We start from the raw sequence: 23,883 nt of genomic DNA on the forward strand, positions 1-23,883 counted from the left end.
AAGCACTTTTGGTGTCAATACCAAGCAAAGATTTATAACCTGCTAGTGACACAAAATAATACTTCTAAGAAAAATAGTATTCAAAAGTCTTTGAAGTTATAAATATCACTGCAAATCTCACTTTTCAAACTTGTAGTTAGAAACTTATTTTGGTCCTATTTTGAAATAACTGCAGTTGGATGGTATTCTGGACCACATGACCCTTTATTTACATGTGAACTGTACAAGGGTTCAGACGAGCCAGCTCAGAGCCAGTCTATAGAAGATACAGACTTTCTGAATCCCCTGTTTATATTTTTTTAATTCTCTTTTAGAGCCAGTTCTCAAAGTGAACAGAACCTCTGACACTCCTGATTTTTTAAATCTAAATTCCCCACACTACCGCCTAACTGCAGTACTGCTTATTTTTTTCCCCAGCACCCAGGTTGTATGTGTGCATGTGTGAGACACAGTGAAAGACACAAGGTGTACGATTCTTTATTTAGTTTCCACCACCAGGAAGAAAGGAAACACCCAAGTGGCCAGTGAAATCTCCGGTTTATGTCTGTCAACCGCAGCTCCATGTTTGGCTAGGTTTATCACCCGAATCAAGTATCTCATAGTCAATGGGATCCACCTGGGCCTCATTCCGATTACTACTTCCCTCTCCCCCAAGTCCAGGCATGAAGAACCATTCTTTTTCTTAAAGCTTCTCCTTGGATGTTTTTGCCCCAACTCCAGTTCCTCTGACCCTGACTCAGACACAGTGGGTATATACTAGATCATAACCCGTCTCTTGGGTCTGGAGCGTCTCTGGTGAGTTTCTTGCTCTTATTCAGGTGATAACAACATTGACGCTGAATCCACCTCAAATTCTGAGATTTTCTCAACGTTAGATAGAGGAGGAAAACCTACAGTTTCTAACAGTTTTTCTGGCTGTTCTGAAAGGCCACAAATGTTTTGGTCCAGCCATTTTCAAGCTAGCAGCTTTCAGGTGATCCAGATGTTTGTTCAAGATTGGCTCTCCTGCCCGAACTTTGTATGTATGTCATGGGACCAGACCTCGCACTGACCTCACTTCGTACCAATGAAGGAGCATTTCTGCAGTTGGACACCAAGCTTTGTCCCCTGAAATAAACTCTCTCTTGCTTAGTGGAGTCTTGTGTCCAGCTTTGGAATTTGTGCTGCCGTTTCACCCTCCCCCACAGGTCCCAGAATATCAGGTTCAACCTGGTGTGGAGTCTTCTCCATTTCAGCAACTCTGCTAGAGCTATCCCTGAAGTTGTGTAAGGAGTGGTCTTATCTTCAAAGAGAAACTGGGACAGTTTGATATTGACTGAAGCTGGGGGGTTGTTTTCTTAACCTTCCTTCAATATTTGGACTGCTCTTTCTACCTGACCATTAGACAATGGATGGTATATGGAGCTGTCCAAACATGACTTTTGGAAAGGCTTGAAATCTATGCAGGTAAAAGACATCCCATTGTTGATGAGCAATACTTCCAGGAATTTATGTATCATGAACAATGCTCACAGCTTTTCAACTTTCATTCCAGAGTTTGTCAAATCAAGTCTATGCATGTCCAACCACTTTGAATGGGTATCGCAATGACCACAAATATTGAACCCTTGAGATGACTGGAAAAGTCAATGTGTAAACACACCCAGGTTTACTCCGCCATTCCCATAAATGTGAGGCCGCTGCTGGTGGTAACTTATGCCCTTGTTGGCACTCTGGGCACTGCCCCACCAATGCAGCTATGTCAGCATCAAATCCTAAAGATGTAACATTTTGCCAACAGAATATAATTCATAGAGTCATAGAGATGTACAGCATGGAAATAACCCTTCGGTCCAACCCGACCAGCTATCCCAACCCAAACTAGTCTCACCTGCCAGCACCCAGGCCACATCCCTCCAAACCCTTCCTATTCATATATCCAGCCAAATGCTTTTAGAATGTTGCAACTGTACCAGCCTCCACTAATTCCTCTGGCAGCTCATTCCATCCTCTGTGTGAAAACGTTGCCCCTTCGGTCTATTTTATATCTTTCCCCTCTCACCCTAAACCTTTGCCCTCTAGTTCTGGACTCCCTGACCCCAGGGAAAAGACTTTGTCTATTTATTCTATCCATGCCCCTCATAATTTTGTAAACCTCTACAAGGTCACCCCTCAGCCTCCGACGCTCCAGGGAAAACAGCCCCAGCCTGTTCAGCCTCTCCCCATAGCTCAAATCCTCCAACCTGGCAACATCCTTGTAAATCTTTTCTGAACCTTTCAAGTTTTACAACATCCTTCCAATAGGAAGGAAACCAGAATTGCATGCAATATTCCAACAGTGGCCTAATCATGCCCTGTACAGCCGCAACATGACCTCCCAACCCCTGTACTCAATATTCTGACCAATAAAAGAAAGCATACCAAACAGCTTCTTCACTATCCTACCTACTTGCGACTCCACTTTCAAGGAGCTATGAACCTGCAATCCAAGATCTCTTTATTCAGCAACTCCAGAGGACCTTGCCATTAAGTGTATAAGTCTTACCAAGATTTGCTTTCCCAAAATGCAGCACCTCGCATTTATCCAAATTAAACTCCATCTGCCACTTCTTGGCCCATTGGCCCATCTGATCAAGATCTTGTTGTAATCTGAGGTAACCCTCTTTGCTGTCCACTACACCTCCAATTTTGGTGTCATCTATAAACTTACTATCTGTACCTCTTATGCTCGCACCCAAATCATTTATGTAAATGACAAAAAGTAGAGGACCCAGCACCGATCCTTGTGGCACTTCACTGGAAAAGGCCTCCAGTCTGAAAAACAACCCTCCACCACCACCCTCCTTTTGCCCTTAATGTATTTGTAAAAACCCTTTGGATTCTCCTTAATTCTATTTGCCATGTAATGGCTAGTTCTCCCTTTATTCCACGAGATCTAACCTTGCTAACTAGTCTCCCATGGGGAACCTTGTCAAATGCCTTACTGAAGTCCATATAGATCACATCTACCACTCTGCCATCATCAATCCTCTTTGTTACTTCTTCAAAACGTTTGACAGACATGGTGACTATCCCTAATCAGTTATTGCCTTTCCAAATACATGTACATCCGATCCCTCAGGATTCCCTCCAACAACTTGCCTACCACCGATGTCAGGTTCACTGGCCTATAATTCCCTGGCTTGTCCTTACAACCCTTCTTACACAGTGGCACCACATTAGCCAACCTCCAGTCTTCTGGCACCTCACCTGTGACTATCGATGATACAAATATCTCAGCAAGAGGCCCAGCAATCACTTCTCTAGCTTCCCAGAGCGGTCTTGGGTACACCTGATCAGGTCCTGGGGATTTATCCACCTTTAACTGTTTCAAGACATCCAGTACTTCCTCCTCTGTAATATGCAAGGTGTCACCATCTATTTCGCTACCTTCTATATCTTCCATATCCTTTTCCACAGTAAATACTGATGCAAAATACTCATTTAATATCTTCCCCATTATCAGCAGCTCCACACAAAGGCCACCTTGCTGATCTTTGAGGGGCCCTATTCTCTCCCTAGTTACCCTTTTGTCCTTAATATATTTGTAAAAACTCTTTAGATCCTCCTTAATTCTACTTGCCCTCCTGATTTCCCTCTTAAGTATACTCGTACTTCGTTTCCATTCTTCTAAGGGTTCACTCGATCTATCCTGTCTATACCTTACATAGGCTTCCTTTTTCTTAACCAAACCTCAATTTCTTTAGACATCCAGCATTCCCTATACTTACCAGCCACTAAATTTGTCCTACCTGCCTGCTCCTGGCCCAAATCCCTCCAAACCTTTCCTATTCATGTACTTATCCAAATATATTTTAACTATTGTAATTCTATCCACATCCACCTCTTCCATGCACGAACCACCCTTCATACCTCTTTAAAGTCTCGCTCCTCGACTTTATGCATGTGCCCCCGAGTCTCAAAAACCCCCATCAGAGGGAAAAAACAACTACTATTAACTCTATCTATGCCTCTCATTATTTTATAAACTTCTATAAGATTGCCTCTCAACCTCCTATGCTCCCCTGAACAAAGTCTTTTCAGCCTTTCTTTATAACTCAATCCTTCTACATCTGGCAACCCCCTCCAGCTTAATATTATCCAACCAAAGGGTCTGCTTCCATTCTGTATGATTCTATATATCCAAGACTCTATGACTCATTTCGGACCCTGGTGGCATTCAGCCAGTATCTGGTGGCAACCTTTATTCAGGACAATCATTCTTGCTCCCAATATTAATATGCCATCTTTTATAGTGATCTGGTCTTGCCACGTTCCAATCCCAGTTGTGATGGCCCTTTTGCTTCCCCCTTCACAACCAGCTGTTTTAGTTTTGCCAATACTAGATCATTTTGCGTCCACAGTTGACCAGAGGATGTCCAGAAAGTTTAAAACCAGAACAGACTCTTCCAGGGGACAAATCTCCGATGGTATACTTGTCAGTGGGGGGCAGCTCAAGATATCTGCATTTGTCACTTAGCCTCCTGGACCATGCTCCAGCTTGTAACTGTATGCACTTAGAATAAGTGCCCACCACTGAATTCGACCAGAAGCTATGGGCAGCATCGTCTTATCCTGTTTAAATAGTCATAGCAGGTGTTTGTAGTCTGTTACTTACACAAATTTATGACCATAAAGGTATTGGTGGAACTTTCTCACACCAAAGATGACCACCAAACCTTCCTTCTCTATCTGTGCATATTTGTGTTCATCATCAGCCAAACTCTGGGAAGCTTACTAGTGAACCAACATTCCCCAAATGCTGTACGGGGCAACATCACATACCAATACCACCTCTCACTTGGAAACACTTGGCCCAACAACTTAGGTGACGAAAGCTGCTTTTTCACTTTGGTCAGTCATTTGAAATTTTTATAAATGACTTGGATGAGGAAGTTGAAGGGTGGTTTAGTGCGTTTGCCGATGACACAAAGGTTGGTGGAGTTGTGGATAATGTGGAGGGCTATTCTAGTTTACAGCGAAATAGTGACAGGATGTAGAACTGGGCTAAGAAGTGACAGATGGAAAAGTGTGAAGTCATTCACTTTGGAAGGTCAAATTTGAATGCAGGATAGAGGGCTACAGGCTGGAAACAAAACACTGTGCAGAAACAGAGGGATCTTGGGGTCCGTGTCCATAGATCCCACAAAGCTGCCACCCATGTTGATAGGGTGTTAAGAAGGCATATGGTGTGTTGGCTTTCATTCACAGGGGAATTGCGTTTAAGAGCCACAAGGTTATGTTTCAGCTCTACAGAATACTGGTTAGACCAACTTGGAATATTACGTTCAGTTCTGATTGACTCATTATGAGAAAGGTGTATAAGCTTTAGAAAGGGTGCAGAGAAGATTTACCAGGATGCTGCCTAGACTGTACAGCATGTTTTATGAAGAAAGGTTGAGGGAGTGAGGACTTTTCTCATCGGAGCGAAAAAGAATGAGAGGTGACTTGAGAGAAGTGTACAAGATGTTGAGAGGCATAAATAGGGTGGATAGCCAGAGACTTTTTCACATGGCAGAAATGTCTATCATGAGGGGGCATCATTTTAAGGTAATTGAAAGAAGGCTTCAGGGAGATGTCAGAGGTAGCTTCTTTACTCAGAGTGGTGAGTGTGTGGAATACACTACCAGCAGTGGTAGTAGTCAGATACATTGAGGACATTTAAGCGACTCTTGATAGGCAAATGGAGGTTGGTATAATGAAAGATCTGTAGGTTAGACGGATCTTAAGGTAGGAGAAAATGTGGGACAACATCAAGAGCCAAAGGGCCTGCACAGTGCTGTACTGTTCTATGTTCTAAAGGTTACTTTTAGGCGACAGGATGATTCCCAAGGCTGACCCTTTTTCAATAGCAGGATAGCAAGATGGAGGTCAGGTTATATCTGAATTTCCCATAATAATTCAGCAAACCAAGGAAAGGCATAAGCTCCACTACACACTTGGGAGCCGAGGTACCTTTGATTGCCCTCACTTTATCTTCCAATATGTATAACCCGGTCTTGTCAAGTAAGTCGCTTCAGGTAACTGGATCACATATTTTTCCCTCCGAAGGCGTACACCCACCTGGGAGAAATGTTTAATCACTATGTCCAAGTTCTTCAAGAGTTCTTTTTTGGTCTTTCCAGTTTTTCGCATGTCATCCAGATAATAGCAACTGGGATAGACCATATTGTGTTACAGGTAGCCCCCGCTATCCGAAAGTAGAGCATTCCCAGGAAAACTTTCATAAACCGAAAATGGCTTAAAGCAAAGGTGCATGATTTATATGGCAAAGGTATTACTGTTTCTCGTAAAAGCGAAAATCCTCTTCAGGTTTGCGAAAACATGTACTAATGTGGGTCTTTCATAAAAGTGAAAATGTGTAAAGCGAATGTTTGATAATCAGGGAATACTTGTATAGACCCCTGAATAGTCAGTGGGTAACCAAGAAACAAATTTGTAAGGAGATCTCAGTTATCTGTAGGGATAATAGGGTGGTAATGGTAGGGGATTTTAACTTTCTAAACACAGTCTGGGACTCCATAGTGTTAAGAGTTTAGATGGAGAGAAATTTGTTAAGTGTATCCAAGAAGCTTTTCTGATTCAGTGTGCAGATGTACTTACTAGACAAGGGAGAAAACTTGACATATTCTTGGGAAATAAGGCAGGGCAAGTGATTGAGGTGTCAGTGATTAGCACTTTGGGGCCAGCATCCATAACTCAATAAGTATTAAAATAGTCATGGAAAAGGATAGACTGCATCTAAAAGTTGAAGTTCTAAACTGGAGGAAGGACAAAGCTGGAAAATGGGGAGCCTGCAAAAATGAGATAACGAGAGTCCAGAGACAGTATATTCCTGTTAAGTGAAAGGCAAGTCTGGTAGGTGTAGGGGATGCTGGATGACTAGAAAAATTGAGGTTTGGTTAGGAAAAGGAGGAAGCATTTGTCAGGTATACATAGCTGAGATCGAGTGAATGGTTAAAAGAGCATAAAGGCTTTAGAAGTATACTTAAGAGGGCAAGTCAGGAAGGTAAAAAGGGGACATGAAATAGCTTTGCCAAATCAGGTAAAGGAGAATCCAAAGGGATTCAATAAATACATTAAGGGCAAAAGGGTAACTAGGGAGAGACTAGGGCCCCTGAAAGATTAGCAAGGCAACCTGTATGGAAGCACTGGAGGTGGGGGAGATACTAAATGAGTATTTTGCATCAGTGTTTACGGTGGAGAAGGACATGGAAGATATAGAATGTTGGGAAATAGATGGTGACATCTTGAAAAATATCCATAAAGTAGAGATGTCTTGAAACACATAAAAGTGGATAAATCCCCAGGACCAGATCAAGTGTACCCTACAACTCTGTTGGAAACTAGGGAAGTGATTACAATTGTTGAGAAGATTTGTAGCTCAGATTGAGGATTGGGAAATTATTGCTGGGCCTCTTGCTGAGATATTTGTATCACTGATAGTCACAGATGAGGTGCTGGAAGATAAGGAAAAGCCAGGGAACTCTTGACCAGTGAGCCTGACATCTGTGGTGGGCAATTTGTTGGAGGGAATCCTGAAGGACAGGATTTGCATGAATTTGGAAAGGTAAGGGCTGATTAGGGATAGTCAACATGACGTTTTATGTGGAAAACCATGCCTTACTAATTTGATTGAGTTTTTTGAAGTAGTAATGAAGAGGATTTATGAGAGCAGCATGTGGGCGTGATCTACATGGACTTCAGTAAGGCGTTCAATAAGTTTACTCATAGTAGACTGGTCAGCAAGGTTAGATCACATGGAATACAAGAAGAACTAGTCATTTGAATACAGAATTAGCTCAACGATACAAGGTGGTGGTGGAGGGTTGCCTGTCAGACTAGAGGCCTGTGACCAGTGGTATCCCACAAAGATCAGTGCTGGATCCACTGCTTTTTGTCATTTATATAAATAATTTGGATGGGAACATAGGAAATATACTTAGTAAGTTGACAGATGACACCAGAATTGGAGGTGTAGTGGACAGTAGTGGAGGAGGTCACCTCAGAGTACAACTGGATCTTGACCAGATGGGCCAAATGGCCGAGGAGTCGAGATGGAGTTTAATTTAGTTAAATGTGAGGTGCTGCATTTTGGAAAGGCAAACCAGGGCAGGACTTATACACTTAATGGAAATGTCCTGCAGAGTGTTGCTGAACAAAAAGCCCTTGGAGAGCAGGTTGATAGTACCTTGAAAATGGAGTCAAAGGTAGATAGGACAGTGAAGGGCATTTGATGGCCATTTCTTTGTTGGTCAGAACATGGAGTATAAGTGTTGAAAGGTCATGTTATGGCTGTATTGGACATTGGATAGGCCACTTTTAGAATACTGTGTGCAATTCTGGTCTCCCTCCTACAGAAATGATGTTATGAAACTTGAAAAGGTTCAGAAAAGAGTTACAAGTATGTTGCCAGTGTTCAAGCTATAGGGACAGACTGAATTGGCTGGAGCTTTTTTCCCTGAAGCATCAAAGGCTGAAGGGTGACCTTATAGAGGTTTATAAGATCATGAGGGGCATGGATAGGATAAATAGACAAGGTCTTTTCCCTGGGGTAGGAGAGTCCAAAACTAGAGGGCATAAGTTTAGGGTGAGAAGGGAAAAATTTAAAAGGTACCTAAGGGGCAACCTTTTCATGTAAAGGGTGGTGTGTGTGGAATGAGTTGCCAGAGTAAGTAGTGGAGGTTGGTATAATTACAACACTAAAAAGGTATCTGGATGGGTATATGAATAGGAAGCATTTAGAGGGATATGGGCCAAGTGCTGGCAAATGGGACCAGATTAGGTTTGGATTGTTTTTAGATTAGATTACTTACAGTTGGAAACAGGTCCTTCGGCACAGCAAGTCCACACCAACCCACTGAAGACCAACCCACCCAGACCCATTCCCCAACATTTACCCCTTCACCTAACACTATGGGCAATTTAGCATGGACTCCAGTACGAATCTGGTTAACAACTAGTTCTGCAACCAATGATACTGTTGCACCGAGATCAACCTCCATTAGAACTGGATGATCTTTTAACCAGACATGTATTTTGACTGGTTCTGATTTGGATGTTGCTAAGCAACTTAACTGTTTCAAATCAGATGGAGGTGGAACTTCTCAGGGGGTGCATTCTCCTATGTACTGGGCTATGAATTCGCTTATTCAAATCAAGCCTCCTTTGCTGTCTTGAGTCTGCATACAGGCAGCAACTACAAAGGGTTACTGGCCCAGTTCCTGAAGAACATTTTTGCCATTTGACCAAGGCTGGGCTATGCTTTGGGGTTTTGCTGTGCATTGATCGAGAGCGCCTCTGCTCAGCACATGCCCTTGGTGAAGCTCTGCGATTGCCGTCACTCAAGTGTTGCTCCTCAAGCGTTGCTCCTCAAGCTCTGTTGGACAGGTAAAGGTATCCACTTCAATTGCGATATCCTGTAGCTCACACGCTCCACTTGCCATCTTTACTAATGACAAGTCCAGTTGTCATGCCTGTTTGAAGTCTAACTGGACTTCAGCTAGTATGCACTTTTGCTGGTTACATCATTAATCCCACATACCAAACAGTCTCAGCATCTCGTTCAAGGTTAATCCGAAATCATATGCCTCTGCCAGTCATCTTAACCTCAGTTCTCTGCCAAATAAAACTGATAGCATCTCAGAATTAAGAGGAAGTTTGGGTTGTAATAGTCTTTGACTAAATTCGTCAACTCAGGGTCTGCATGGGTTTCCTCTGGGTGCTCCGGTTTCCTCCCACAGTCCAAAGATGTGTTTGTCAGGTGGATTGGCCATGCTGAATTGCCCGTAGTGTTCGTTGCGTTAGTCAGAGAGAAATGGGTCTTAGTGGTTTACTCTTCGGAGGGTGTGGACTTGTTGTGCTGAAGGGTCTGTTTCCACACTGTAGGGAATCTAATCTAATCAAATATGTGTATGCCATGAAGCAGTGAATCATACCATTTATGGAAAGTAACAATGAGTGAGTTACTTGTCAGTATCAAAACTTATAACATCAAAATTGTATTGGCCATCATTATTGTAGCACTTGTGTGAAGACATTCTGGAGTTAAGAAACATATGTTTGGAATGAACAGCTCGCCAGGACTGCATAACATTATACTGTCATTTTCAATACACTCAAGATGAAAAACTCATTCACATGGATGACACAGTGGCAGTGGGTGGCACAGTGGCTCAGTGGTTAGCACTGCTGCCTCACAGTACCAGGGTCCCAGGTTCGATTCCAGCCTTGGGCGACTGTCTGCATGTGCAGAGTTTGCACATTCTCCCAGTGTCTGTGTGGGTTTCCTCCAGGTGCTCCAGTTTCCCCCCACAGTCCAAAGATATGCAGGTCAGGTGAATTGCCTGTGCTAAATTGCCCACAGTGTTAGGTACATTAGTCACAGGGAGGTGGATCTGGATGAGTTACTCTTCAGCGGGTCAATGTGAACTTGTTGGGACGAAGTGCCTGTTTCCACACTGTAGGGAATCTAATCTAATCAACATAAGCTATCCTCTGTAACTTCAGTTTAAGAATACTGGAAGGATCTTTTTCAATTGGTATTCATTACAGAAAAAGGAAATCAGATTGTAATTCAATGACTTTAAAGTGATCATGGAGTTAGGCTAAAATAGATGTAAACAGCTTATTACATTTCGACTGTGATCATTGACTAAAGGTCGAATTCCGTCCAGATGTTATGGCCAGCAAAGAATCAATAGCACTCACCAGTGACCTGAAGAAAGATCCCCAGGAAAGACTACCGTCCTCTGTGATATGAATTTCACTTTACAAAGAACAAATAACAGCACAGGACCAGGCCATTTGGCCCACAATGACTGCACTGACATGTGATGCCTTTCTACACCATCTGCATCCCTCTCTTCCACACCAACTCATTTATCTGTCAAGATACCAGTATTGTACCCACCTCTACCATCCCCTCTGGCAGTGCATTCCTGGCACTTAGCACTCTCTGTGTAAAAATAAACTGCCTCACACGTCTCTTTTAAACTTATTCCAGACAATCAATTTTTCAATGTATAATTTCAGTTACATCACACTGCAAATTTTTGCTATAAATTCTGTTACGATCGAGCCCTCTACAATCACCTGATGAAGGAGCTTCGCTCCGAAAGCTATTGTGCTCCCAATTGAATCTGTTGGACTATAACCTGGTGTTGTATGATTTTTAAACTTTGTACACTCCAGTCCAACACTGGCATCTCCAAATCATAATTTCTTAATAGCTCCACCATCCATTTGTTGGTTGTATTGCTCAAAAAATGATTTACTGGATAGAATCTATGCTAGAGAAAAGGCATGTGAAAGTAATGGAGCTGAAGGACCAAACAATTAATTCTTCACAGATTAACTCCATCACCTTAAATACATGCTGCCATTTAAACAAAACAGCTGTGCATTAGCATCACACATCAGTTACTTGACTAATTGAAATAAATATTAGATCACCCTGAAATGAAATGAAGTGGATTAGCTATCATATTAAACTTACTTACCAACTGCAATAGTTTTAATATCTACCAGATATGCCAGTTTCTTATTTTCTTCTACCCCACTTTGTTTGCGTTCATTTAGTCGAACACTATCAAATAAAATTGAAAAAGTATTTAATTTCATTCCGGAGCATTTTACAAGTATGGACAGAAAATCATGAAATTCATGATATCAATCATTGCCACCATTAAAGTTAATTTTACCCCATAAAACACAGTAGCTTCAAATCAGAGAAGTCTGCTTTCCAAGGGAGGCAAAAGCATCAACTAGCTAAATGAATAAGATGATAGCTGTACAATTTAGTGCTAGATGATAAACAAAAGGGCGATGGTGGTGCATCAATCTTACTAATCTTCATTGTGAAGATTAACTTCCAAGCATCATGTTTGGTTAATTTCTGCAGGTTAAAAGATTGTCTGGAAAAGTTAAAATACCTAATTATTCATTGCTTTATTTTCCAAGACAGACATGTAAATTAGTACTGAAATAAACCACAGAGGCCAGTATCCCATCACCAAGTCACTCTTTATTTACAAATGGAATCCTTGACACAGATCAAGCTTCCTCAGATCCAGCTCTCAGAGTGAACAGAACATTTGACACTCTTGTTTATATCTGTCAGCCAGGGCTCCTTGTTTGGATTCACAGCACCACTCAGAGAACTCATATTCTCTGAGTTCGACATGTCTGACCTCATTACAATCACGATAAGTACAAAATTAAAAACATTAAAAGACAATTAAATGAGACAAAACAGAAAAACAAAGATATGAGTCATACCTGATTAAGTGTGGGTTCATGAACTCTGTTCTAACAGATCCCAAAATGTCATTGTTGCCATATTCTACAAGTGTCAATTCACCAGCATTGAAAATCATGCACACCTGAAAGAAAAACAGCTATTGAACATGAACCACACATCTTCCATAGTCAGCTGTTTCCTACAATGAATTGTTTTACCTTAAGTGCTGAACAAAGTTATTTGAACTTGTGCTTGTTACTTGAACTGCTTCTTCAAAATACTGGGTTTATAGTTTATAAGTCATTGCTGCAAATGAGCAAAACCCAAAATTTGACCACTATGAATACATTTAGTACATAGTGACTATCCCTCATGCGTGAAGATGATTGGCTGCTGTAAATCCAAAGATGGTTGATGGGCTAAATTTGGGATCAGCAGTCTTTATGGTATGTAAGGTTTATTTCATCATGTGACATATTTGGCTTTGTATTATTTTGGGTCATGCCTTCCTCTTTTCTCCATTCTTGCTTTTCTTCTTCATTTTGTTGTCAGTGGATCAAAATGGTGGAGCTCTTTGTACAGACTCTGCCTCTATGTACTGTGATCTTGTGCAATAGTCTCTCAAGTTAATAACAATTGCATTTCTTCATGTTAATCTTTAGCACATCCTTTAAGTGTTTTATCTGTTCTCCTCTAGTGTGTTTGCCCTAACTGAGCTTTGAGAAGACCACCTGCTTTAGAAGCTTGGTATGTAATGTCCAAACTGTACACAGATGTCAGCAAAGATGATGACAGATGATTACACGAACTTGCATGCGAGGGTTCATTGGTGTTGGTACACCTTTCCCAGAGTTGATATGTAGGATCCTCCACAGGGAAATTGTTTGTATGATTGCAGTGAATGTCTCATGTATACTGTTAATATTTCAGCCCCATACTGTAAGTCACAGTCACAGTTTTACAGCACGCAAAACATTTCTTTAGGCCCATCATGTCTGTATGGGTCATCAAGCACCTATCTATTCTAGACTCATTTTCCCACATTTGGCGCATAGCCTTGTATGCTGAGAAGATTTAGGTGTTCGTTATAATGATTCCCAATTCTATGACTATCTCAGGCAGTGAGTTCCAGAGAGTTATCACTCTACTGGTGAAAACGTTCTTCTTTAAATCCCATCTAAACCTCCTGCCCTTTACCTCAAAACTAAGCTCCCTGATGATTGATCTCTTTAGATTTCTTCTCTCATAATTTTGTACACCTCAATCAAGTCACCCTCAGCCTTCTCTGCTCTGTGGTCAATAACCCCTGCCTATCTGGTTTCTCCACATTGATGAAATACTCCAGCCCATTCATAGTGAATTTCCTCTGCAACCTCCGTAGAATAATCACATCCTTCTGATAGCATGGTGACCAGAACTGCACACAGTACTACAGCCTAATGCCAAACTAACATCATAGTCGACTGGCTCTTGTATTACATACCTCAACTTATAGAAATAACAGTTCCTTCTTAGCCAACTTATTCACCAGTCTTGTTGCCTTCAAAGATTTATGTGCATGTACATTCCTCTAATCACCTATACTTCCTGGAGTCACACCATTCATTGTGCATTTTCTCGCTTTGCTAGTACTCCCAAAATGCAACATCTCACACATTTCAGAGTTAAATTCTATTTACCATTGTTCAGCCTCTCTGACCAGCTCACTACATCGTTTTCTAGTCTAAGACTTTTCTGCTTGTGATTTACCACACAATCAATTTTTGTGCCATCCACGAACTTACTGATCATACCAACTACATTCATGGTTAGATCATTAATGTACACTACAATTAGCAAAGAACCCAGCACCAAACTCTGTGGTATGTCACTAGACACAAGCTTCCAGTCATAAAAAATAACCTTCAACCGTCATCCTCATCCTCCTCCCACGAAACCAATACTAGATCCAATTTATCAAAATTTACCTGGACCCCATGGGCTCTTACCTTCTTGCCTAGTCTCCCATGTGAGGCTTTCTCAAAGAACTGACTGAATTCCATGTAGATACATCAACTACACATCGAGTCATCTCCTTGATGAAATATGTCAGACATGAACCCCCTCACAAAGCCAAGCTGAGCACTCTTGATTAACCTCTCTTGCTCCAAGTGGAGATAATTATGTCCTCAGGACTTTTACACTTACTAGCCTGGTTCATCCTTACCAGCCTTCTTGAGTAATGGTACCGCATTAGTTGTTCCTTCACCCTCTGGCAAGTCTTCTCTGGCCAGAAAGGAATTTAAAATTAATGTCAGGACCATTACAATTTCCTCCCAAACCAGCCAGAGATAAATTTAATTTGGATCAGGGATCTTTTCCAAATTTAAAACTCCTAAAACTTCTAATATCTCATCTATCTCAATTGTAATTTTGTTTGAGTATATCACAAGCCCCCTCTCTGATTTCCATCTGTACTTCGTCTTTTTCTATAGCGAATACAGTTGACTGTACTCATCTACATCTTCCAGCTCCACACACAATTTGCCACTTTGATCTCTAATGGATTCCACTCCTTCAATGGTCATTGTCTTGCCCCAAATAAACTTATAATATGCCTTTGGATTTCCTTTTATTTTATCTCCCAGTGTTTTTTTTAAAGCCCTATCTTTGAATTACTTTATACTTTTTTAAAAAAAATCCCCTGAACTTTCTATATGTGTCGATGGCTTCTGGTATTTTGAGGTGTCAGTATCTACTATACATTTCCCTTTGTTGCCTTTTCCAATCCTGCATATTCCTTAATATCTAGGGTTCTCTGTATTTGTTCACTTTTTTGGGAATAAGATGCTCCTCTAACCTCACTATTTCCCTAATGAAAGACTCCTACTGCTCTGATATAGACTTTTAGAACATAGAACAATACAGCGCCGAACAGCCCTTCGGCCCTCGACATTGCGCCGACCTGTGGACTTTTCTCAGCTCGTCCCCCTACACTATCCCAAAATCATCCATGAGCTTATCTAAGGATTGCTTAAATCTCCCTAATGCGGCTGAGTTGACTACCTTAGCAGGTAGGGCATTCCACATTCTTACCACTCTCTTTGTAACGAACTTTCCTCTGGCATCAGTCTTAACTCTATCACCCCTCAATTTGTGGTTTTGCCCTCTTGTAAAAGTTGACATCATCATCCTAGGAAAAAGTCTTTCCTGTCTACCCTATCTAATCCTCTGATCATCTTGTATGCCTCAATCAAATCCCCCCTTAGCCGCCTTCTTTCCAATGAGAAAAGACCTAAGTCTCTTGGCCTTTCCTCATAAGACCTTCCCTCCAGACCAGGCGACATCCTGGTAAATCTCCTCTGCACCTTTTCCAATGCTTCCACATCCTTTTTGGAATGGTGCGACCAGAACTGTACACAATATTCCATGTGTGGCCGCACTAGCATTTTGTATAGTTGCAGCATGATATTGTGGTTCTGGAACTCAATCCCTCTATCAATGAAACCGAACACACCGTATGCTTTCTTAACAGCACTATCCATCTGGGTGGCAACTTTCAGGGATCTATGTACATGGACTCTGCACATCCACACTGCCAAGAATCTTTCCATTGACCAAGTACTCTGCCATTCTGTTATTCTTCCCAAAGTGCATCACCTCACATTTAGCTGCATTGAACTCCATTTGTCCAATTTTGCAGTTTATCCAAATCCCCCTGCAAACTGTAACATTCTTCCAAACTGTCCACTACTTCACCTACTTTAGTGTCGTCTGCAAATTTACTAATCCATCCACCTATGCCTAAGTCATAAAAATGGCAAACAGCAGTGGTCCCAAAAACAGATCCTTGTGAAACACTGCTAGTAACTGGACTCCAGATTGAATATTTTCCATCAACCACCAATCGCTACCTTCTTTCAGAAAGCCAGTTTCTAATCCAAACTGCCAAACCACCCTCAATTCCATGCCTCTGCATTTTCTCCAACAGCCTACCATTTGAAACCTTATCAAAGGCTTTACTGAAATCCAAGTATACCATGTCAACTACCCTATCCTCATCTACATGCTTGGTCACCTTCTCAAAAAACTCAACGAGTTTTGTGAGTCATGACGTGCCCTTGATGAAACCATTTTGACTATCTGAAATCAAATTGTTGCTTGCTAGATAATTATAAATCTTATATCTTATAATCCTTTCCAAAACCTTTCCTACAATAGAAGTAAGGCTCACTGGTCTATAATTACCTGGATCATCTCTGCTGCCCTTCTTGATCAAGGGCACAACACGTGCAATCCTCCAGTCCTCAGGTATTAAACCCGTAGACAATGACGACTCAAATATCAAAGCCAAAGGCTCTGCTTTCTCCTCCCTAGCTTCCCAGAGAATCCTTGGATAAATCCCATCCGGCCCAGGTGACTTGTCTACTTTCACTTGTCTACTTTTCTACATGTAGCTACTCCGTCCCATTTGGCTAGATTTTGTTTTATTATGTCAAAGTCAACCTGGGCCGAATTCAGAACCTTCATTTCTGGTCCCTTTTGACTTTTCTATGACTACCTTTAATCCTACTGACATCATCTCCCACTGACATACCAGCCACAATAAAATAACAAAAGATGTAAACAAGAGTGAGAGTATAGATGCAATAATTGGATTTTGGGAGAGGTTATAATAACGTAACTCAGCAAAAGTATTGGAGAAAATTTGGAGGCCTGGCACTGGGAGTTGTATGCTGAAGTAGAATTAATTAGAACTGGAGGACAAAAGTCAGAGCATTTGAGTGAATGGGAAGTATTCTGGATTGGATGATTCTTGTTTCACAGGGCTTGGTGCTGAAATTTAATTCTTTAACATTTCTGCAAACCATCTGGAAGACAGTACTGGAGGCTTCATCTCAAAGTATCTAGATGACGCCAAACTAACATGAACTGTTAAGGTAGTGCAGGATAAGACAAATTACAGATAAATCTATACGGCTTGACAGGTGAGGAATTTATTGTCAGATATGGTTTAGTACTACAAAGAATGAGCATTTATACTACATATGTATTCTAAGTTACTTAAATTACAGCAGTAATGAGGAATAGTTAAAAAAGGAAAAAGAAAAACCAAGTAAAATCAACAAGTAATCAGAAAAAAAAAAGTTAAACTGTTGTGCTAAACAGGTAATAAAAGAAACTTAAATTATCCAGATTTCTGCTACTGCAGCCAGTTATTTTGCATTGGTTACAGGTTGTGAATTAAGCCATGACTAAAGAATTAAAATTCAACTTCAGCAAAATTTGGTATAAAATCCTTGCTGGTGAGGACAACTTCATTCTTGTTCAAAATCTGAATGTCACAAAAATGCAATCAGCAGCATATTTTTGCTTAGAATCCAACTTTTCTTCCATTCTAAAATATACACCAGATACCTTCTAGTGGAAAATGAGTGTTTCAACTCAACCTTTGGAGAAACCTTTTCTCATTATGATTTAACAAGAATAACAAGCATCATGTTTCATATATGTAAAGAAGATTATATTTTTACCACTTGACACCATTTTAAAGTGAAGCAAAACTTACATTTTCATTATCAAAGTAAAGTTTTTCATTTCCACCAGATCCCTGCCAGGCAACCTAAAACAAATTAAAAGTTATAAACATTTTCTCTAGAAATGAGATTCACAAATAATTAACAAATAGATTCCAATGACAGGATTTACAGGTTGCAGGTATGATAAATGACAGAAATTAAACAAAATCACATCTTGGAATCACCACATGCAATATCGTGGCTGGATTTATCAGCTTTCTAAGAACAGGCTGGGGAGTTGTGGTCCTGTAATCAATGAGGGAATGTAAGATTAGGGATTGGAATACCTATCACCTGCAGGCACCTTGGTATTTCATTAGCAGTTCAGAAAGTGGAAGACAGCCATTCCATCCACACATCTACTAAGCAAAATTAAGTGCCCAGTTAAGGGCCTCTTTCCATTGCCATTGGCATTTGCCACTTGCAAACAGTCCTCCACTTTGCAAGATGTCCTCACAATGGGTTTGATGGCGGTCTTCCCAAATGAGCCACTGGAGAGGCCACCAAGCATTAATCGCATGGAAGCAGACCATTTGGCCCATACACTCCACATCAACCCTCCAAAGAGCATACCACGCAGACCTACTCCCATATCTGCCCTATCCCTATGACCTTGTATTTCCTATGACCAATCTGTATAGCCTACACATCCCTGGACACTGTGGCCAATTTAGCATAGCCAATCTACCTACACTGTACATCTTCAGGGATGGTGGAAACCGGAGCAGCCAGAGGAAACCCAAGCAAACACGGGCAGAACATGCAAACTCCATGTAGTCACCTGAGGGTGGAATTGAACCCAAGTCCCTAACATCCATTAACCAGTGAGCCATCACGCCACCCCAATTAACCGGAGGCCACCCTGTATTAACAGCCTCCACCATGGCAAGCCTTTGCCCATCTGTGCCAACAAATTTCTGCCTCAATCTCCTTTTTCCCTGACCAACGACCTCTCCCAGGCTGGTATGTGCCTTACAGCCCAAGCTATCCACCTAGTTGCAAGGGTACAGGGAGCAGTCCTCGCAGTGCAGCTGAGACAGAACAGCTGTCAGCTCTGATTGCTTGACAGATCTTGAAGGTGGACTAAAAATAATTTGTTGCTGAATGGGCTTAGAATTAAGCTAAGGACGTCCCAAGTTGTTAATATGAACTCACTACTGAGACTCCCATTGCCTTGACTGAACTCAGTCATTTGCATGCAAATAGTGAACAGCTATGAAATTCCAATTTAAAGTAAAATTAAACATAGTAAATGCCTTATTTGACAAAGCGTAGAGGAATTTTATATCCAGCAATCATTCATATGCTGATATTGGATCACATAATTGCAAAACCAAAAAAATAAATGCATATTTTTATTATTTCACTGTTCAATGCTATTCTCGTGTTGATTGCCAAAATGCACACAGAAATCTCTAAAGTTAGGTCAGCTTCCTTTCAGCTAAAATTACACACCTAGTCATGTAAAAAATACACAGAAATTAATCAATTCCTACTACTTTGAGATATAATCCATTCGTATGTCACTTAGCTATCTCATCATAAACATGAAAAGCATCTTATTTCTTTTTCTAATAATAAAATCATACTTTAATTTTATTTTTGTTACATTAGTGTAAATAAGACAGTTGAAATCAGCCAGAGTTACCAACCTCTATTTCAGAGAAGAGAGTCAGCTATTGTTAAATATCCTGGTAGCACCATCTAGCCTTACATAGATGATTAACAAAGGGCTGCTGGTTCCTATAGGACTGCAACCAAGCATTGAGATGGTCAAGAATAGGGTTGAAAATGTGGAAGACAAATGAAAGGCAAATCAGGGCAGGGCTTATACACTTAATGGTAAGGCCCTGGGGACCTCGGAATGCAGGCTCACAGTTCCTTGAAAGTGGAGTCGCACGTAGGTAGAATAGTGAGAAAGGCGCTTGATATACTTGCCTTTACTGGCCAGTGCACTGAGCATAGGAGTCGGGATGTCATGTTGCGGTTGTACAGGGCATTGGTTTGGCCACTTTTGGAAAACTGCATCAATTCTGGTCTCCCTGCTTTAGGAATGATGTTGTGAAACTTGAAAGGGTTCAGAAAAGATTTACAAGGATGTTGCCAGGTTGTTAGAGAGGCTGAATAGTCTGTGGCTCCTGAGCATCAAAGGCTGAGGGGTAATCTTACAGAGGTTTATAAAATCATGAGAGGTATGAATAGGGTAAATAGCCAACATCTTTTCCCAGGGGTGGGAGAGTCCAAATATCGAGGGAATTGGTTTAATGTAAGAGGGGAAAGATTTAAAAGAGACCTAAGGGACAACTTTTTCATGCAGTGATGGGGCATGTATGGAATGAGCTGCCAGACAAAGTGCTAGAGGCTGGTACAATTACAACATTTAAAAGGCATCGGGATGGGTATATGAATAAGAAGGATTTAGAGGGATATGGGCCAAATGCTGGCAAATGGGACTACATTTATTCAGGATATTTGGTTGGCATGGACGAGTTGGACTAAAAGGTCTGTTTCCATACTGTCTATCTGTATGTCTCTAAAATAAAATGAGACAGAGAAGACCTTCTCTAATGAATCACAAGTCACAGAAGTGCACTTCACTAATACATCTGAGAATTAGAGGAGAAAGTGAGGACTGCAGATGCTGGAGATCAGAGCTGAAAATGTGTTGCTAGAAAAACGCAGGTGGTCAGGCAGCATCCAAGGAGCAGGAGAATCGACGTTTTGGGCATGAGCCCTTCTTCAGGAATGAGGAAAGTGTGTCCAGCAGGCGAAGATAAAAGGTAGGGAGGAGGGACCTGGGGGAGGGGCATTGGAAATGCGATAGGTGGAAGGAGGTCAAGGCAAGGGTGATAGACCGGATTTAGGGTGGGGCGGAGAGGTGAGGAAGAAGATTGCAGGTTAGGAAGGCGGTGCTGAGTTCGAGGGATTTGACTGAGACAAGGTGGGGGGAGGGGAAATGAGGAAACTGGAGAAATCTGAGTTCATTCCTTGTGGTTGGAGGGTTCCTAGGCGGAGGATGAGACGCTCTTCCTCCAGCCGTTGTGTTGCTATGGTCTGGCGATGGAGGAGTCCAAGGACCTGCATATTCTTGGTGGAGTGGGAGAGGGAGTTGAAGTGTTGAGCCACAGGGTGGTTGGCTTGGTTGGTCCGGGTATCCCAGAGGTGTTCTCTGAAACATTCCGCAAATAGGCAGCCTGTCCCCCCAATTGTAGAGGAGACCACATTGGGTGCAGCGGATGCAGTAAATGGCGTGTGGAGGTGCAGGTGAATTTGTGGCGGATATGGAAGGATCCCTTAGGGCCTTGGAGGGAAGTAAGGGAGGAGGTGTGGGCGCAAGTTTTGCATTTCATGCGGTTGCAGGGGAAGGTGCCGGGAGTGGAGGTTGGGTTGGTGGGGGGTGTGGACCTGACGAGGGAGTAACGGAGGGAGTGGTCTTTTCGGAACGCTGATAGGGGAGGGGAGGGAAATATATCTCTGGTGGTGGGGTCCGTTTGGAGGTGGCGGAAATAACGACGGATGATACGATGTATATGGAGGTTAGTGGGGTGGTAGGTGAGGACCAGTGGGGTTCTGACTTGGTGGTGATTGGAAGGGCGGGGCTCAAGGGCAGAGGAGCGGAAAGTGGAGGAGATGCGGTGGTGTGTACGGTATTGTAACTGGTCCTCCTGGGAGCAGATGCGGCAGAGATGAAGGAATTGGGAATATGGGATGGCGTTTTTACAGGGGGCAGGGTGGGAGGAGGTGTAGTCCATGGCCTCCTTCTTCAAAGACCGCAATTTCCCCCCAGACGTGATTGACGATGCCCTCCATCACATCTCCTCCACTTTCGCTTCTCCGCCCTTGAGCCCTGACCCTCCGATCGCCACCAGGACAGAACCCCACTGGTCCTCACCTACCACCCCACCAACCTCCATATACATCATATCATCCTTCGCCATTTCCGCCACCTCCAAACGGACCCCACCACCAGAGATATATTTCCCTCCCCTATCAGCATTCCGAAAAGACCACTCCCTCCGTGACTCCCTCGTCAGGTCCACACCCCCCACCAATCCAACCTCCACTCCCGGCACCTTCCCCTGCAACCGCAAGAAATGCAAAACTTGCGCCCACACCTCCCCCCTTACTTCCCTCCGAGGCCCTAAGGGATCCTTCCATATCCGCCACAAATTCACCTGCACCTCCACACACATCTTTTATTGCATCCGCTGCACCCGATGTGGCCTCCTCGATATTGGGGAGACAGGCCACCTCCTTGAGGAACGTTTCAGAGAACACCTCTGGGACACCTGGACCAACCAACCCCAACCACCCCGTGGCTCAACACTTCCAGTCCCCTTCCCACTCCACCAAGGACATGCAGGTCTTTGGACTCCTCCATCGCCAGACCATAGCAACACGATGGCTAGAGGAAGAGCACCTCATCTTCCGCCTAGGAACCCTCCAACCACAAGGAATGAACTCAGATTTCTCCAGTTTTCTCATTTCCCCTCCCCCCACCTTGTCTCAGTCAACTCTCTCGAACTCAGCACCGCCTTCCTAACCTGCAATCTTCTTCCTGACCACTCCGCCCCACGCTAAATCCGGCCTATCACCCTCACCTTGACCTCCTTCCACCTATCGCTTATCCAACGCCCTTCCCACATATCCCTCCTCCCTACCTTTTATCTTAGCCTTCTGGACGCACTTTCCTCATTCCTGAAGAAGGGCTCATGCCCAAAACGTCGATTCTCCTGCTCCTTAGATGCTGCCTGACCTGCTGTGCTTTTTGAGCAACACATTTTCACATTTGAGAATTAGCCATTTATCCTGGGCCATCAACATGCTCAGGCACATTCCATGTGCAACCCCATATGCCATGCAGGTTTCAGATAGGTACTGGAGCTTAAATAAACATAGAGCAGATCTCTCAGCTATGAACCTAATCACCCTGAAGAGAAGAAAAGTACATGACCTCAATCCCAGTTTATTCTTCATGTGTACGAGAACAATAATAGGTGACTAATGCAGATTGAAAGAAATGGAATATATGCTTTCAAGCTGTAAAAAGGAGTTGCCAAATATTCCTCCCAAAGCTGATGTTTAAACACACATTACCTCACTCAGCTTGTTGGTTGCCAAGTCTCCTAGAAGTAGTGTGTCAGTGCTATGAGCCACCAGATAGCGATCTTTTCCCATGATCTTTACTTCATCAATTTCATACCCATAGTGAGACTTCAACACAACTCTGGTACCAGTCGATAAGTTCCTTACTATAACCTAATTGGAAAAGAAATAAAACAAAGTCTATTCCTACTTTCTTTTATTTGGTTAACTTATGAATTATTTCAAATGAATAGTATTTTCACATCAAAGAAACAAGATGTAATTCACTTTATACAATTTATAAGGACATTAAATCACTTAAAAGTCATTATTGTAAGACCTTTTGTCTGCACCATGTAAGGTGATACTTTAGGATGCAATATAGTCATAGAGTCTTACATTATGGAAACAGAACCTTCATTCCAACCAGTCCATTTTGAACATAATCCCGAACTAAACTAGCCTCACCTGCCTGCTCCTGGTCTGTATTCCTCCAAACCTTTCCTACTCGTGTACTTATGCAAATGTCTTTTAAATGTAACCCACATCTACCACTTCCTCACGAAGCTCATTCCACAAACGAACCACCCTCTGTGTAAAAGATTTGCCCCTCATCTCTCACTTTAAAAGTATGCCCCCTAGTCTTGAAATTCCCCATCCTAGGGAAAAGACAATTACCATTAACTCTACTTACACCCCTCATTATTTTATAAACCTCAATAAGGTCACCTCTTCACCTCCTACACTCCAGTGAAAAAAAGTCAACCTACCAGCCTTTCTTTATAACTCAAACCTTCCACATCCAGGAACATCCTGGTAAATTTCTTCGGAACCCTCGTCAGCCTAATAATATCCTTGCTCTAAGTGGGTGACCAGAACTGGACATAGTATTCCAGAAGAGGTCTCACCAATGGATTATACAACCTCAATATGACTTTTTAATTCCTTTTGAGTCAAAACGTGTGGCACTGAAAAAGCACA

At 42.2% G+C, this 23,883-nt stretch overlaps 1 protein-coding gene across 3 annotated transcripts in view; it reads right to left on the reverse strand.

Moving 5' to 3' along the window:
- ift172 (intraflagellar transport 172) overlaps positions 1 to 23,883 on the reverse strand; it is a 242,173-nt gene that overhangs the window by 167,897 nt on the left and 50,393 nt on the right. For all 3 annotated transcript variants that reach the window (XM_060851638.1, XM_060851630.1, XM_060851645.1), the window contains 4 exons: positions 22,915 to 23,076; positions 17,808 to 17,861; positions 12,298 to 12,401; positions 11,520 to 11,605 (listed from right to left, as the gene is read on the reverse strand). In XM_060851638.1, the coding sequence (XP_060707621.1) occupies positions 11,520 to 11,605; positions 12,298 to 12,401; positions 17,808 to 17,861; positions 22,915 to 23,076 (406 nt within the window). The remainder of the gene's footprint in view (positions 1 to 11,519; positions 11,606 to 12,297; positions 12,402 to 17,807; positions 17,862 to 22,914; positions 23,077 to 23,883) is intronic.

Source organism: Hemiscyllium ocellatum, chromosome 3 (assembly GCF_020745735.1).
Source record: "Hemiscyllium ocellatum isolate sHemOce1 chromosome 3, sHemOce1.pat.X.cur, whole genome shotgun sequence".
NCBI classification, from domain to species: domain Eukaryota; kingdom Metazoa; phylum Chordata; class Chondrichthyes; order Orectolobiformes; family Hemiscylliidae; genus Hemiscyllium; species Hemiscyllium ocellatum.